Source organism: Camelus dromedarius, chromosome 6 (genome assembly GCF_036321535.1).
Source record: "Camelus dromedarius isolate mCamDro1 chromosome 6, mCamDro1.pat, whole genome shotgun sequence".
Classification (NCBI taxonomy): domain Eukaryota; kingdom Metazoa; phylum Chordata; class Mammalia; order Artiodactyla; family Camelidae; genus Camelus; species Camelus dromedarius.
Genome location: NC_087441.1, coordinates 19,282,390 through 19,295,731, shown reverse-complemented (window position 1 = coordinate 19,295,731; position 13,342 = coordinate 19,282,390). Strand labels below are relative to the sequence as shown.

Below are 13,342 nucleotides of genomic sequence, written 5' to 3'. Positions count from 1 at the left end.
TATGTTCTCATTAAATATCTCCCTATATTTTGTTATGGTTATCCAGTTTGACCTCTTTGCAAATGTTTCTGTGAATTATAAAATTGTTGTTTCATAATCAGTAGTTACTTAAATGTCGATAATTACATTATCAATAGTTACTTAAATATACTAATACCCCTTATCAGCTTCTGACTCATCATCGTTTTTTATCCTGTGCCTTCTCTCTGGGTCTACTTTTCATCCTACTAAGTTGCATCCTTTAGTGCTGTTTCATCTCTGTATCTGTATCTATGAAAGTGTCAGTGTCTTACTCACGAACGGTAGTACAGCTGGATATACAATTCAAGGTCCACATCGTTTTCTTTCAGCCTCTTGTCTTCTGGCATCTGTGATTCTGATGAGGAGTCTGTGTTGGTCTAAGTGTCTTGACTCTCTTTCATTTCCAAGATTTCCTGTAAGTTATTTCCATATCCATCTGGTCTGGCCTCATAGCCCCTTGTTTTCTTTCTCTGTTTTGGTAGATGTCATGCCCTCACTTACCTCTGATAACCATAGTTATTAAAAAAATCTGTTAGACTTCTATAACATTGATATCATCAAGATTTGAAGCCATCTTTGTTGGTTATTTCATTTACTTGCTTTTTAAAATATTAGCAATCTTAAATTTGGAACTTAGCTTGTTTGTTATTTTGAGTGGAAGGTCTTTGCTTCATTGGTTTTGATTTTGACTCTTTTCCTCTCTAATAGTTTTATGGTTTGAGGTTGGCTCCACCTTGTCACTCTGGTCCTCCAGTCCAGAGTCAGGTCTTCTAATGACTTTTGGGGGCTCCTGCTTTATTTTGAGGGATATTGCAGATATTGAGGGAGTCAGCATGAAGCTTATTTTGTTCTTGGTTGTGAGGATTTAATCTTCCCCTGCCCATCTAGGCTTCATAAAGTCTTGGCTTCTGGAAAGAAGTCATGGCCATATTTTTTCAACTTCCTTTCTTGAGTCAGGGAGCCCTATTCAAGCAGAGCCCAACTCTGACTCCTCCTTTCTCAAGTGGAGCTCTTTTAAGTCCATCACCACAGTGGAGCCAAGCACCTGGCCTCCAGCCTCTGTTTTTGGCCCTTGAACAACAGCAGGGCTCAGCGGAAGCTCAGTCAGTGCTTTGAGTTTTCCACTCCTTTCTAATTTGTGGAAATGGTTATCTAGCTTTTCAAGCCCAACTGTGACTTACCTGATTAATATTGTACCTATGATTGCTAGGTGTTTGGAGCAGAAGGGTGGTGTTCAAGCATGGACTCACCAAACCACCTTGACCAAAAGTCCAGACATGATTTTCTGATGACTATAGCTTCATCAAGGTCTAGATGCGAGGTGAAGTTCTGAGTATCCTGAAAAGTTTCATGGCCTGTGCGTTAAGATGTTATCCAAGTCTGTGTGAATAGAAGTCATGATCTAAGGACTATGTATAAAGAAAAAGAAGCAAATGTTAACAAGTAATTCTTCAGGAGGCCCCTCCCCACCTCCCCCACCTTACAATAGAAGAGAAATCTCAAAAGGCGATGGGTTAGGAATAATCAAAAACAAAGGTAAGACAAGTATGTATTGTCCTAAAATCCAGATATATAACATTCGATAAATGTCTAATGTTTTTCTGCCAAAATCTTCCTGTAAATACTGTCTGTTACAGAATTTTGTCCTGTGAACTTTTTTTGTTTGTTTTAAATGTTTAGGGTTTGGGTTTAGTTCTTAGGAGAGTTATAAATCCAAGCACTTTACTCATCGAAACTATCTGTATCCCACAGCTGTTCTTGTACAAGAATTGGCCAAAATCTTTCCAGAACAGATTTCCAGTAGAGACTGGGAACAAGCCTGACTACTTCCTAATTGATAGTCAATATTTCAGCACTTCTTTATTTCTCTGGATGAATCAAGAAGAAATGACAGACTGATCAGGGTGTCCAGGAGATCTTTTGGGCCAAGCAATATAACAGCATGGTCGATTCATTCTCTAATCCTTCCATTCTAAGGAACAGAGTCTAACTTTGTAGAGCAGGTTCCCAGTTGGCCCCCTGAAAGCCAGACCATGATATTCGTACCTATGGTTCTAGAGTTGCTCCACCTCGTGGAAAAGCACTTCTGCCTCTTGTTCTCCTCAACATCCATTTGAACTGCTCTTGGTCCACCTGGGCTTGAATTCCAGTCAGAACAGATAGAGTATGACTGTCACCATTTTTTGTGTCCCTAACATATGAAAGCATCTCCCAGGAAAATTGAGAAATAATGTGGAACAATGTAGAAACTTCCAGTTATAAGATAAGTAAGCCCTGGAAGGTAAAGTACAACATGGTGACTATAGTTATAATGGTGTATTTGAAAGTTGTAAGAGAGGGGGGAGGCATAAATTAGGAGTTTGGGATTAAGATGCACACTACTGTATATAAAATCGATAAACAACAAGGACCTACTGTTTAACACAGGGAACCATAGTCAGTATCTTATAATAATCTATAATGGAAAAGAATCTGAAAAATAATACATATATGTACATGTATAACTGAATCATTTTGCTGTACACCTGAAAATACCACAGCATTATAAACCAACTATTCTTCAATTTTTTAAAAAGAGGGGAAAAAAGAAAGTTGTAAGAGAGTAGATCACAAATTCTCACAAGGAAAAACATTTTTTTCTTTTGTGTGTATATGAGATGATAGATGTTAATTAAATTTCTTGTGGTAATCCTTTCAAAATATATGTAGGTCAAGTCATTATGCTGTACATCTTAAACTTGCACAGTGATACGTCAATTGTATCTCAATGAAACTGGAGAGGGGAGAAATAATGTGAAATAAACAGAAATTTTCTAGGAAGCCAAAATGTTCTCTTCTTTGAACGTGAGAGGGAGAGTTGCTAATGGAGTTTTTTGGAGAAAGATGAGATAATGGCCAGGTTATCAGTAGGTGCTTGGCAATACATTTGAAGGTGCTGGACGCCACTGACAGCCTTGCCGTTGCTGCCTTAGCTGGCCAGGCCTGGAGTCACAACACCTTACAGCCAACTTCAGGCATGCTGTTCTTCAGAAGACCTGGCTGGTGACAGGTTTGGCCTTTTTCCTGCACTTTGGGTATGCTGGTGCAAGTCTTCCAAATCACCCCGACCTCAAGCAAATTAGTCTGATTCTAGCAAAGCTGTGGCGTATACATATGGGAAGGTTGATAAAAGTGGACACCAAGTCTATTTTAGAGCATGATGTAGAGCATCAGGCTTACTGATGCTGTGCTTTTCTATCCAGCATCTCTGGGACAAGTAGAAGGGGCCCGGTGATGTTTGTATTCAGGCATTCCCCAGCTAGACCATGTGACCTGTGAGCCTGAATTAAACCAAGGGAAGAAGTGGATTCTCTCTGCAGCTTGTGGAAAAAGTTCCACTGCTTGTGCTTTTCTGTTGTTATGTTGGTTTCTTCTGAGCTGGGTAGGAGCACAGGAGGGACACTGGTGGTGCTGGCGGCAAGGGGGGAAGACGTGAGCAGATGTCCTGGGCAGTGGATGCAGTTTTTAAATGGTCTCATTTTTACTAGACACTCAACATTAGTTTCATGATTTCTCAACATCTTTCTGTGTTGCCTGTCCCTTGTTTATCTCTTACAACAGCAGTAGTTAGAGCGGTTCCGGTGCTTCGCAGGTGCGGGGGCTGATGGTGAGTTCCTAAGTGAGGAAGATGATCCTGTGGTAAAGGATTATATCTACCATTTTAAATGGCAAAAATGTACAGAAGGACCAGAGTTCCTCATCCGAAACCCCTGAAATCAGGTGTTTCCAAATTCAGGATTAACATTTTTAAAAGGTACCATAATGCATATACTGTATGTTGTACACCATCCGCAGCAGCGGCGGGACAGATTCTCATACCTGTAACATTCAAATTTCTGAAGCAAAACATGTCATTCACTCTGAGATGAGTGAAGATTTTAAATCTGGTGTCACTTCAAGTCAGGTTGTGACACCAAATGCATTTTGGAGCCAAATGTAAACCAAAAAAGTTAAGATTTTTCTGAACTTTCTGGATTTTATCATTGTGTATAGGAGATTGTGGATCTTATATAAATCACATCATGAGTTAAGCAGCGTTTAATGGTCAGTCCCTGAAACCTAGTCAGTGTTTACGAGAAAAAGTGTTTTTCAAATAACCAACAAAACAAACTTTTGGAGCACAATCCATTTGTCATTTGGGGATTGATCGTATTAATCAAAATAATTGAGAGTCACATTTTGAACTGTTTGCAAAGGTAAAATGAATGCATACACATTCATCAGTATGTACTGCCAAGAGATGACACTCCTTAGCTGCTCCTTACCAAAATCTGACTTCACCATATATCTTCTCTTTTAGCTTTTGTATTTCCCTAACTACTCTTTTTTTTTAATTTAAAAATTTTTAATGTTTCATTGACATATATTTGATTTACAAAGTTAGTTTCAGGTGTACAGCAAAGAAATTCAGTCATACATCCTCTTTTTTTTTTAATGAGTAGTGTGCCCTAGATTTTTTTAATGCTGACACTCATTCTGAGTAGTTGGCAGTCTTAATCAGGGCAAGTAGATGAGTTATGGAAGGCACGGTGATTTCAGTCTTACGGGATCAAAGCAATTTTCAAAAACCTATGAAGAATGTTTTTCTGAAATTAATAGAATGATATATCCTCAAATTTGTGTGACAGAATTAAAATAATGGGGATAGACTTCAGTGCTAAATAACTGAGAAATGCAACTTTACTTTGAGGAAAATGTTTCTGTTATATCATTGATGAGGTATTTTGCTTAAATAATACTGGACCCTCAAATCTATAGGAAAATTTGGTGACATTAAAAACAAAAATACTTAGAAGCTGTTGAAATAGAAGAGTAGTTTATAAATAATTTGCAAGTTGTTTGTCACTAGGAATTCCAGGGGCATAAAGAAATACTAAATAAATGAACTGCTATTTAAAATATAACAATGCTGGGGCTGCGATAACTCTACAACTGCTTTTTAAAATTTTGTCAAAATGAAGAACCTGTAGCGCCTTCCTGTACTATGGATTCATTGCATCATAGGTCAGATGAGGCCATTGTACATTTTTTTTTTTCTGTATTTGAGAAAATGCAGTAAACAGTTGTGCTGTCCCCAGATTCTCGTGTCCTGACAGCCTCAGGGCGGGCCCACGCCAGCTACAGCACCCTGCCCATCCTTGTGCCCTGACCCCGGAAGCAGATGTAGGTGTCTTTGAGGATCATCTTTGCAGAGTCAAATTTTTAAAAAGGAGTGGAATGGGCTTTCTTGTGTTAGAAAATGCCTTTTTCTTGATCCTCAGATTTCTGTTACTTAGATGGCTACAGATGGTAACATCCTGTGACAGTTCCTTCTTGTGTTGTTAGTGACATTTAGTGAAATGCCTTTGAATTGCTCTGTTATCACAGGTGGGCAGCAATTCTGATCAGAAAATAGGAATGCTAGTCATGATGAAAACATAGCCAATACGGAGAGACAATACTCAGACTGTTAGCATTCATTTAGACCAGAAATATTACAGGTAGCCTTTGTTTTAAAATGTTTGACCTGCTATTCCTTGCTCACTGCCAGCAACAACAATATCCAAATAAGAAAAACTTTAAAATTCTAAATTGCAAAGTTGCCCAGTCATTCAATAATGTCAGTGACAAAGGCTGGACCACGTTTAGATTAGTCCCCACAAAGGGGATAATTTATCTTATTTTTTAAATTTCTTTTTACCTTTTAGTTATCTGTGCCTCTTCCTGTTCGTGTTTGCTCTGGCATCTTTTGGAAAAGCTCTGTGTTCTGCATAGCATGTGCACTGCTTTTCTGAAATGTGCAATACACTCAACATTGCAGTGATTTTTTTTTTCTCCTTTGCTTGGAACAGAGGTGAAAACCCCAGTGGATTCAAGTATCCACTTGATAGGCTCAGTCTCTCTTAATCAGCCTGTAATGGAGCTAATGGCTGTTTGTCATCCTTGGAGATATAAATTTCCTGGCGGTGTCTCCTGCAGACAGTGCATGAAGTATGCTCTGTGTGCCAGCGAGGACTGATAATCAGCAGAAAGGCAGGGTGCTTCGTTAGCCAAGAGAAGAACGGGGGCTTCCCAGCTGCCAGGCTCCAGAACTCGCCTCGCCACTCCTGAGACATGGACAATGCCGGTAGGTGAAGCAAGCATGTCATTCTTCCTAGCCTCTGGGCTCATTTGCAGTTTGCATCCTTTGCTGCAGAAGGTTTGCCTATTTGTTGGTCTTACTCTGCACTTAAACGTTCAAGACCGAAAGATATGTAATGTGTTAACCCTGCTGCATTGTTCACAAGGCAATCAGTGTTTGCTTTGAAGTTCGGAAATTGGGAATGCAGACTGTAATTCCACATTCCCCTTTTGGAAGACTGCTTTTTTCGGCTGCAGGATGTGTGCTGTTTGATCCTTTTGTGTTCAGAACAGTGGGTGAGAATGCATATAGTTATTGATAAAACTATTACTAAGGGATGGGGGGCAAAAGGTAGATGGTGTTAATGAGCTGAACAAAAAAATTTTTTTTTCCAACGTTGCAATGTGCAGAGAGTAATAGCAGAAGAATTCTCACGTCTGGTGCTTAGTCTTCATTCTAGAATGCAATGTGGGAAATGTCTCAATGTCCTCCAATATTTTAATTTCAGAGCACAGGCATTAGTGGCCAATCACGTACCTTTAAAAAATGTATTTGTTTTTAATCTCTTCACTTGACAGCTAGACATACATGCTATGGAAGTGTTCTAATGTCAATCAAATGATGAGCATAAAATTACTTCTCATGCAGAACTTTTTCTTCCTTCTTTGCTATATTGAACTTTTAGAAGATTCCCACTATGGGATTACTCCCCACTTCTGTGTTATTGACACTAACCACAGAATTCTCCCAAATGTGTTATGGATTCTCTGCCTCCTGAAACGCATTAGTTCAGTTCCTCAGCTGGCATCAGTTTTACAGCGATGCCCTGCAGTGCTGAGACACGGTCAGCTTTGTGAAGAGGTTACATCATTTAAAACACATCCTATACGAGGAGACCACCCATTTTTCATAAAACATATTTATTTGTGAAATGCAGCTGTTTCAGTCCTTGGGGCAGGTAGGGCAGGCAAGCAGAGATTTTGAAGGTATTTTGAGTTCTTTTGTGAAATCACTTACCAGGAGTAAAACTCTGTGACTAAAATAATTTTGTATTCGACACTGAAGTCATTGGAATAAATTGGAATGGTATAATATTTGGGATGAACATTGAGGGTTGTGAAAGAAACAAAACAAGTCTTAGGATATGTGTGTGTGTGTGTGTGTGTGTGTGTGTGTGTGTGTGTGTAGTAGGAGGAGGAAGAGAAAGAGGCTGGATTGATGCATATGCATTAAAGCCCCATCTTGATCATTAAAAAAATATGCCATAGGGCTTGTCATAAAAACGCACAGGTATGATATTCCATGACAAGGCACAATTTTGAGATCGACCAAAAGCTTCTCTAATTACAGCAGTAGAGTGAGTAAAAAATAAATAAATAAACCGGAATCCCTAATTTAGCCTCATTTAAAACTTCTGCCACCCACAATTAATTATACTGACAGCCTGGCAGAATTATCACTTTAATTCAAGTAAATGCCTCTCTTGACTGACTCATATATTTATTTAAAGGCCATTTAAGAAAAAGGAGAGAAACTACTGTAACAGCCTTTTTGTATTTTTGTAGATTTTCAAAAAATGCTAAGGGTTATGATTTTCTTTTTGGTTAACTGTAGCTTAGGGGGTAAGTGCGTTCATAATTTTACTTATATTTGTTTATGCTTTTAAATGCCATTAATAAAATACCTCTGCTCTGGACATGTTTAAGAATATTTATGCACTGCATCAAGTGGCTTTTAAAGCAACAATTTCTACATCATTTCAAATTTTAGGTGGGATCCCAAATATAGGTATGTAAACCTATGAGGGAGTAATGAGCTTTTAAATGACATTTTTTTTTAATATGTCAGAAATAAGATCTTTCTTATAGTGGTTAATTGGCTGTCAGTGATCACTTTTTATGGTAATGTTTGATGTAAGCTGCCAGTCTTATAGCAGGGCAATGTAAACACCACACACACACACACACACACACACACACACACCCTTTCAGTAAATTGTACTGACTATAAGGAAGATATTTAAGATAGTACTGGTAAGTGGCCAAAAAAAAAAAACCCTCAAAACATCTTTAACATTATTCCCAAACACCCAATTAACTTGGTGTACTGCAATTTCTCCAGCTTAATTTAAACAAGATAATGAGGTTGAATACCTGCCTGAATTTTTCCAGTCAGAAATAGGTTTAGGCCTGATGTCAGAGGCTAGCAGTTAAAGGCTGGGTACCAGTCCTCATGATCGGACCATCAGTTGCGGAGCCAGACCTTCCAGCAGGGCTTTCTGTGTTGGGGTTTGGGTAATTGTTAGACGGAAACACAACAGTGGGTACGCATAAGCCGATTTGTGTTCAAATCACACAGAGCTGCATCAGAGATATTTGTGTGTATTTTCTGTTATTAATAAACGAGTAAAGGCTGCTGCCTGGGACTTGGGCTCTTTCAATGTCTATGTGTGCATTTCAGCAAGTGTGCCATTGTGAGTCTGTCCACCCTCTCCCTGGCAGCAAAGTGCTGACATTCCTCCTCTGAGAAGGAGACATCCCTTCCCCGTAATTGCTGGCTTATGTATGCCTTTAAGAGCTTTTCCTGGAATAACAATAAAATATTTATCAAACAGTGTATGTGGAATATGTCAGAGCAGTTTTAGCAACAGCTAAGCTTTTCTTTTTTAAAGATATGATTATCTCTTCTTATAAGTTCTTTAACAACTCAGGTGGATGGTCCTTTATAAAAACAAGTCTGTGGCTACATCTGCAGTCCACGTTATTCTGTCCCTGCCCTTGTGTCCCTTTGCTCCTTCTCTGCCTGGCCATCATCAAGTGCTTCTTATGAATGAGTTGTGGGAGAGATGCTAAGGTACAGTTGATTGTTAGTGTGTGATTAATATCTGAAAAGCAATGTTTGGAAATGTCATTCCATGTCCTACAGGCACAGAGTATTATGTGAAGTTCTGCAGCATTCGATGGGCTAATTTTTCCTTGCTTGAGATCAAGAAATTTCACTTACCATGTGGGTCATAAGAGGCACACTCATTGGGAGGGGAGGTGGCAGCTCTGAGAGCCCTGAGCCCTCACCTTACATTCTATCCCAGGGCCTTAAGGGCTTTTGATCCTTGACGTACAGTCATGGGATGTGAGAAGTGCACAGTCTGCAAGCTCCTTGCGAAAGAGACTGGAGGGTTATTTGGGACCCAGATTGAACAGAGGTTTATAATGGAGCACTCAAGAGCATCTGACAGCCCAAGATGAACGCTGGCTCTGCCTTCTGCCACCCCAGTGCCCATGAACAAGCTATATAGATTCTATGTGCATTTATTTTCTCATCCATAAGCGCCAACAATAATCATACCCATCTCACAGGGTTGTCATGAAGAGCAAATAAGATAATACCTGCAAAGCTGTTGTTGCAGATGGCTGGCATATGGTAATACTGAAGGCATGTTGACTGTTTAAAGAACCATCCAAAAATTGAAGCATAATTGCTTTATGAACAAATACACGCTCTAGCAGGATGGCTCTGGCAGTGCAGTGATGGTGTGGAAAGGTAGCAGTTATCAGCGGGGCCAGTCGGGTGGCCGTCCCAAGATTGTGACTGGAAATGGATGTGGGTGGTGCAGTGGGGGTGGGATTGAGGAATGCCTTGGAAATGCATCGGTAGAGCATGGTGAGAGGATAAGGGGCAGGGTCAAAGCAGTCCTTTGAGGTTTCCAGTTTGAGAATCTAAGATAACAGTCCTGCAGAACAGAACAAAAAGAGGAGTTTTAAGGGAAAAATCGTGAGTTCTGTCTGGAATTGTTGGATTTGAAACATTTTTGTGTTCCCCACCTGCCTCAGTTAGCTGTTTGCTGATGAGCTTTTAATCCACTGAAAGGTATGTACATATACACACACGCACACAAAGTCCTTATTAACCGTGGATTTAAGGTCAAGCAGGATTGTTTGCTTGCTTGTTTTTTTTTTTAAACCACTAATTTAAAATCTTTTCTATTTTACATATGCTTTGTTTAGTTCAGCCCGGTAAACCCAACAGCAGCGAACGCTTCCCTGCCCTTTCTCCCGCCAGCCTGTGGGAGATTACATGGTGTGGTGGAGAGACAGGAAACTTTCAAATGCTTCTTAAAAATCTTTTCAACACAGATGGAGATAAGACCAGGCCCAGAGAAACATGCCCCTAAGCACTGAAATAATTTGAGCAAAGGCCAGGCTGTTATATAAGAAAAATGTAAGCACAAAGACATGTCATTTCAAACTGGTTCCAAAGTTTCAGAGGAGAATTTACCTTAGCAGCTCAGGCTGCCATAGCAAAGTTCCTGAATAGCTGAAGATGGTGATTCAGGAGAATGGTTACCTAATGGAGCAGATATTTTATGTGAATTAATTTGTTTTAAAAATGAACGCTTTCTAGGACATTTGACGAAAAACTATATTTGGCGCAGTTTATATGTTTCCATCTAGTCCCCTACTTTCATGATATCTTAGTATCTATAATTTTGTTAACCATGATACTTTTTAGAAATATAATACATACACATACATATATAATATATATGCATATATTTGCATGTATATAATATACACTGTATAATGTACTTGTGTGTGGATTCTTTGAGTGGGGAATTATCAACCTTGATGTAAGATAACTTAATAAAAATTTAGAATAGATTTCCGTTTTAATTAAAAAAGAAATTCATTCTTATTCTCTGAAATGCCCTTTATATTGAAAAAAATAGTTATTATTGAACATTTTATTAGCTGTAAAATAAATAATTACAGCATTTTCCTTTGTATTTATTGTGAAGTTGATTGTCCTACTGTAGCATTTCGTAGTTTATCGAATAAGTATTTCTAAGAGCACCTGGGATTCATGTAAAGATATATTTCTAAAGGAGAGATTAAAATATGATAAGTAATCTGCTTTCTGGAACATCTGTTTTCAAAATGCCAATATCATTATAGAAATCGCTGTCCTTTAAAACGAAAATGCCAAAAGGAAAAATAAGTTCATATTAAAACATAAAAGTCCTCTAAAAGCGGCAGTAAATTTTCTTGGTAGTTTTTACCCTAATTGTAGAATAACATTGACCTCCTGAGAATAAACTGGCAGACTTGGCTTAGGAGTGTCTTGGCAGAAGCAGAACAAAGTCTTTGTTTCTAAGACAAAGTTTTGGAGTTTGGTTTTTTCCCTCAGATCATCGGAATTAGTTCTGAGAGTTTTTCCCTTTGCAACCACTCATCCTTCCAAAGGAAAAACCAATTCTGGTATTTCTACATCCTTAAGATAAGATAGGAACTCTTGTCAAATGGCTTTTTGGGGTGAAGAAAAGATATGAAGAACTGGTAAGAATGCACTTTGGTGGCAGAGAAGGGAAGTTAATAACCCAACCATTTTTTTAATTATATGACATTGCATATTAATTCCATAGGATATTAATTAAGTCCCAGTCCCTCCCCCCATTCCCGACATACATGCGCACACACTGTGCACATAAACACACACCCAGAGAAAATGTAGTATTTGGGCGATTTTGGGAATTGCTGAGTTTAACAGTGTTAAACAGGTTTTTTTTTTTTAACATGCTAATAGAATAGCATGTAAATCCTAGCCTGTGCTCATATTTATTGTGAGTTTCCAAGATGGAACATAGAAGGCAGCATTTCCCAGTCATATTAACTCTCTGTCCTCCTGGGGGGGCCTAGTTACAGGGTGTACAACTCAAATTTGTTTTTGCATTCTTGTTTTTGCATTTTATTTTCACCTTCTTCTTTCTCTCCTGAATTCTTCTCAACCTCCTGTTTCCTAACATGGACATCATCTGGGGAACTAGCACACTATTCACTTGTATAAATATCAGTACTTGGTTCTTTAGAAATTAAATGTTTGTGTCAGCTGTGTCCAGGATTTCTCCTCTTGTTTTTCATTTCTAAGCTTTGGGGCATTTCACTGGCCATTAGCATCACCATCAGATGAAATAAAAAAGGAAAGGGAGTCAGGACTTAAACCTGCTTTGGAAATGAGTGGAATTCAATTACATCTATGAGATTAGGAGTAATGTGCAGATTTTGTTTATCCAAATGAACATTACACATGAATTATTAAACAGTGATGATGAGATTGACGTAAAAGTTAATTTCAAAATTCTGTTTTGTAAGTCAGGCATCAGGAACATATATAACAAAGGCAAATTTTTTTCTAGTCTTTTTAATTGAAGTATAGTTGGTTTACAATATTGTGTTAGTTTCTGGTGTACAGCATAGTGATTCAGTTATACAGATATACATTCCTTTTCATTTTCATTATAAACTATTACAAGATATTGAATATAATTCCCTGTGTTATACAGTAAGACTTTGTTGTTTATCTGTTTTATATATAGTAGCTAGTATCTGTAAATCTCGAACTCCCAATTTATCTCTCCATCCTCCCCTTTCCCTGTGGTAACCATAAGTTTGTTTTCTATGTCTGTGAGTCTATTTCTGTTTTGTAAATACGTTCATTTGTCTTTTCTTTTTTTAAGATTCCACATATGAGTGATATCATATGGTATTTTTCTTTCTATTTCTGGCTTACTTCATTTAGTATGACAATCTCCAGGTCCATCCATTATAACAAAGGCAAATCTTATTTAACTAAATGTTAAATATCTTGAAAGGAAGGGAGCTTACTTTTTTTGAATGCCTATTATGTGCTAGGCACCAACTGAAGTATTTTATATGCTACATCATTAATGCTAGCAACCACTCTGTAGGTAAATATTATTTTCTCCAAGTTACACATGAAGAAGCTGAGGCTAAGTAAGAGCTCACTCAATAAGTAGGTGATTTGTAAACTCGAGGCCAGCTCTTTTTGACATTAGCAAAATTCAACCCAGCATTTTTCATATTGTCATCTTGCTTTGAGAGTGAGAATTCTTCATCTTTTTATCTTCCATGGCATTGAGTATGGTGTCTTGGATGCAGTAAGCATAAATCTTTTAACATTAAATCAAACGTCATTTAATTAGTTCAGAGCAATTTTTCCAAAAGGAAATTCTTTTTTAAATATCAGGGTCAAATATGGTCTTATGTCTGAACATTCTATTAGAGACCAGTCAGTACACGAGTGAGAAAAAAGATAGTTGAAGTGTTTTTTCATGAACATTCATAAATTTTACGACAATTTGTAAAACAGAATGCTTTTTGATACAGT

At 38.1% G+C, this 13,342-nt stretch overlaps 1 protein-coding gene across 7 annotated transcripts in view; it reads left to right on the top strand.

Annotated features, from left to right (window-relative positions):
* The window catches only part of PHACTR2 (phosphatase and actin regulator 2), a 241,125-nt gene that overhangs the window by 64,928 nt on the left and 162,855 nt on the right, over positions 1 to 13,342 (top strand). Inside the window, exon 1 of one of the 7 annotated variants that reach the window (XM_031456467.2) lies at positions 5,954 to 6,166. The exons of the other annotated variants lie outside the window; for them this stretch is intronic. Coding sequence (XP_031312327.1) covers positions 6,154 to 6,166 — 13 coding nt within the window. The 5' untranslated portion in view covers positions 5,954 to 6,153. Of the gene's footprint in view, positions 1 to 5,953; positions 6,167 to 13,342 lie in introns of those variants that run through there. 7 annotated transcript variants of the gene reach the window in all.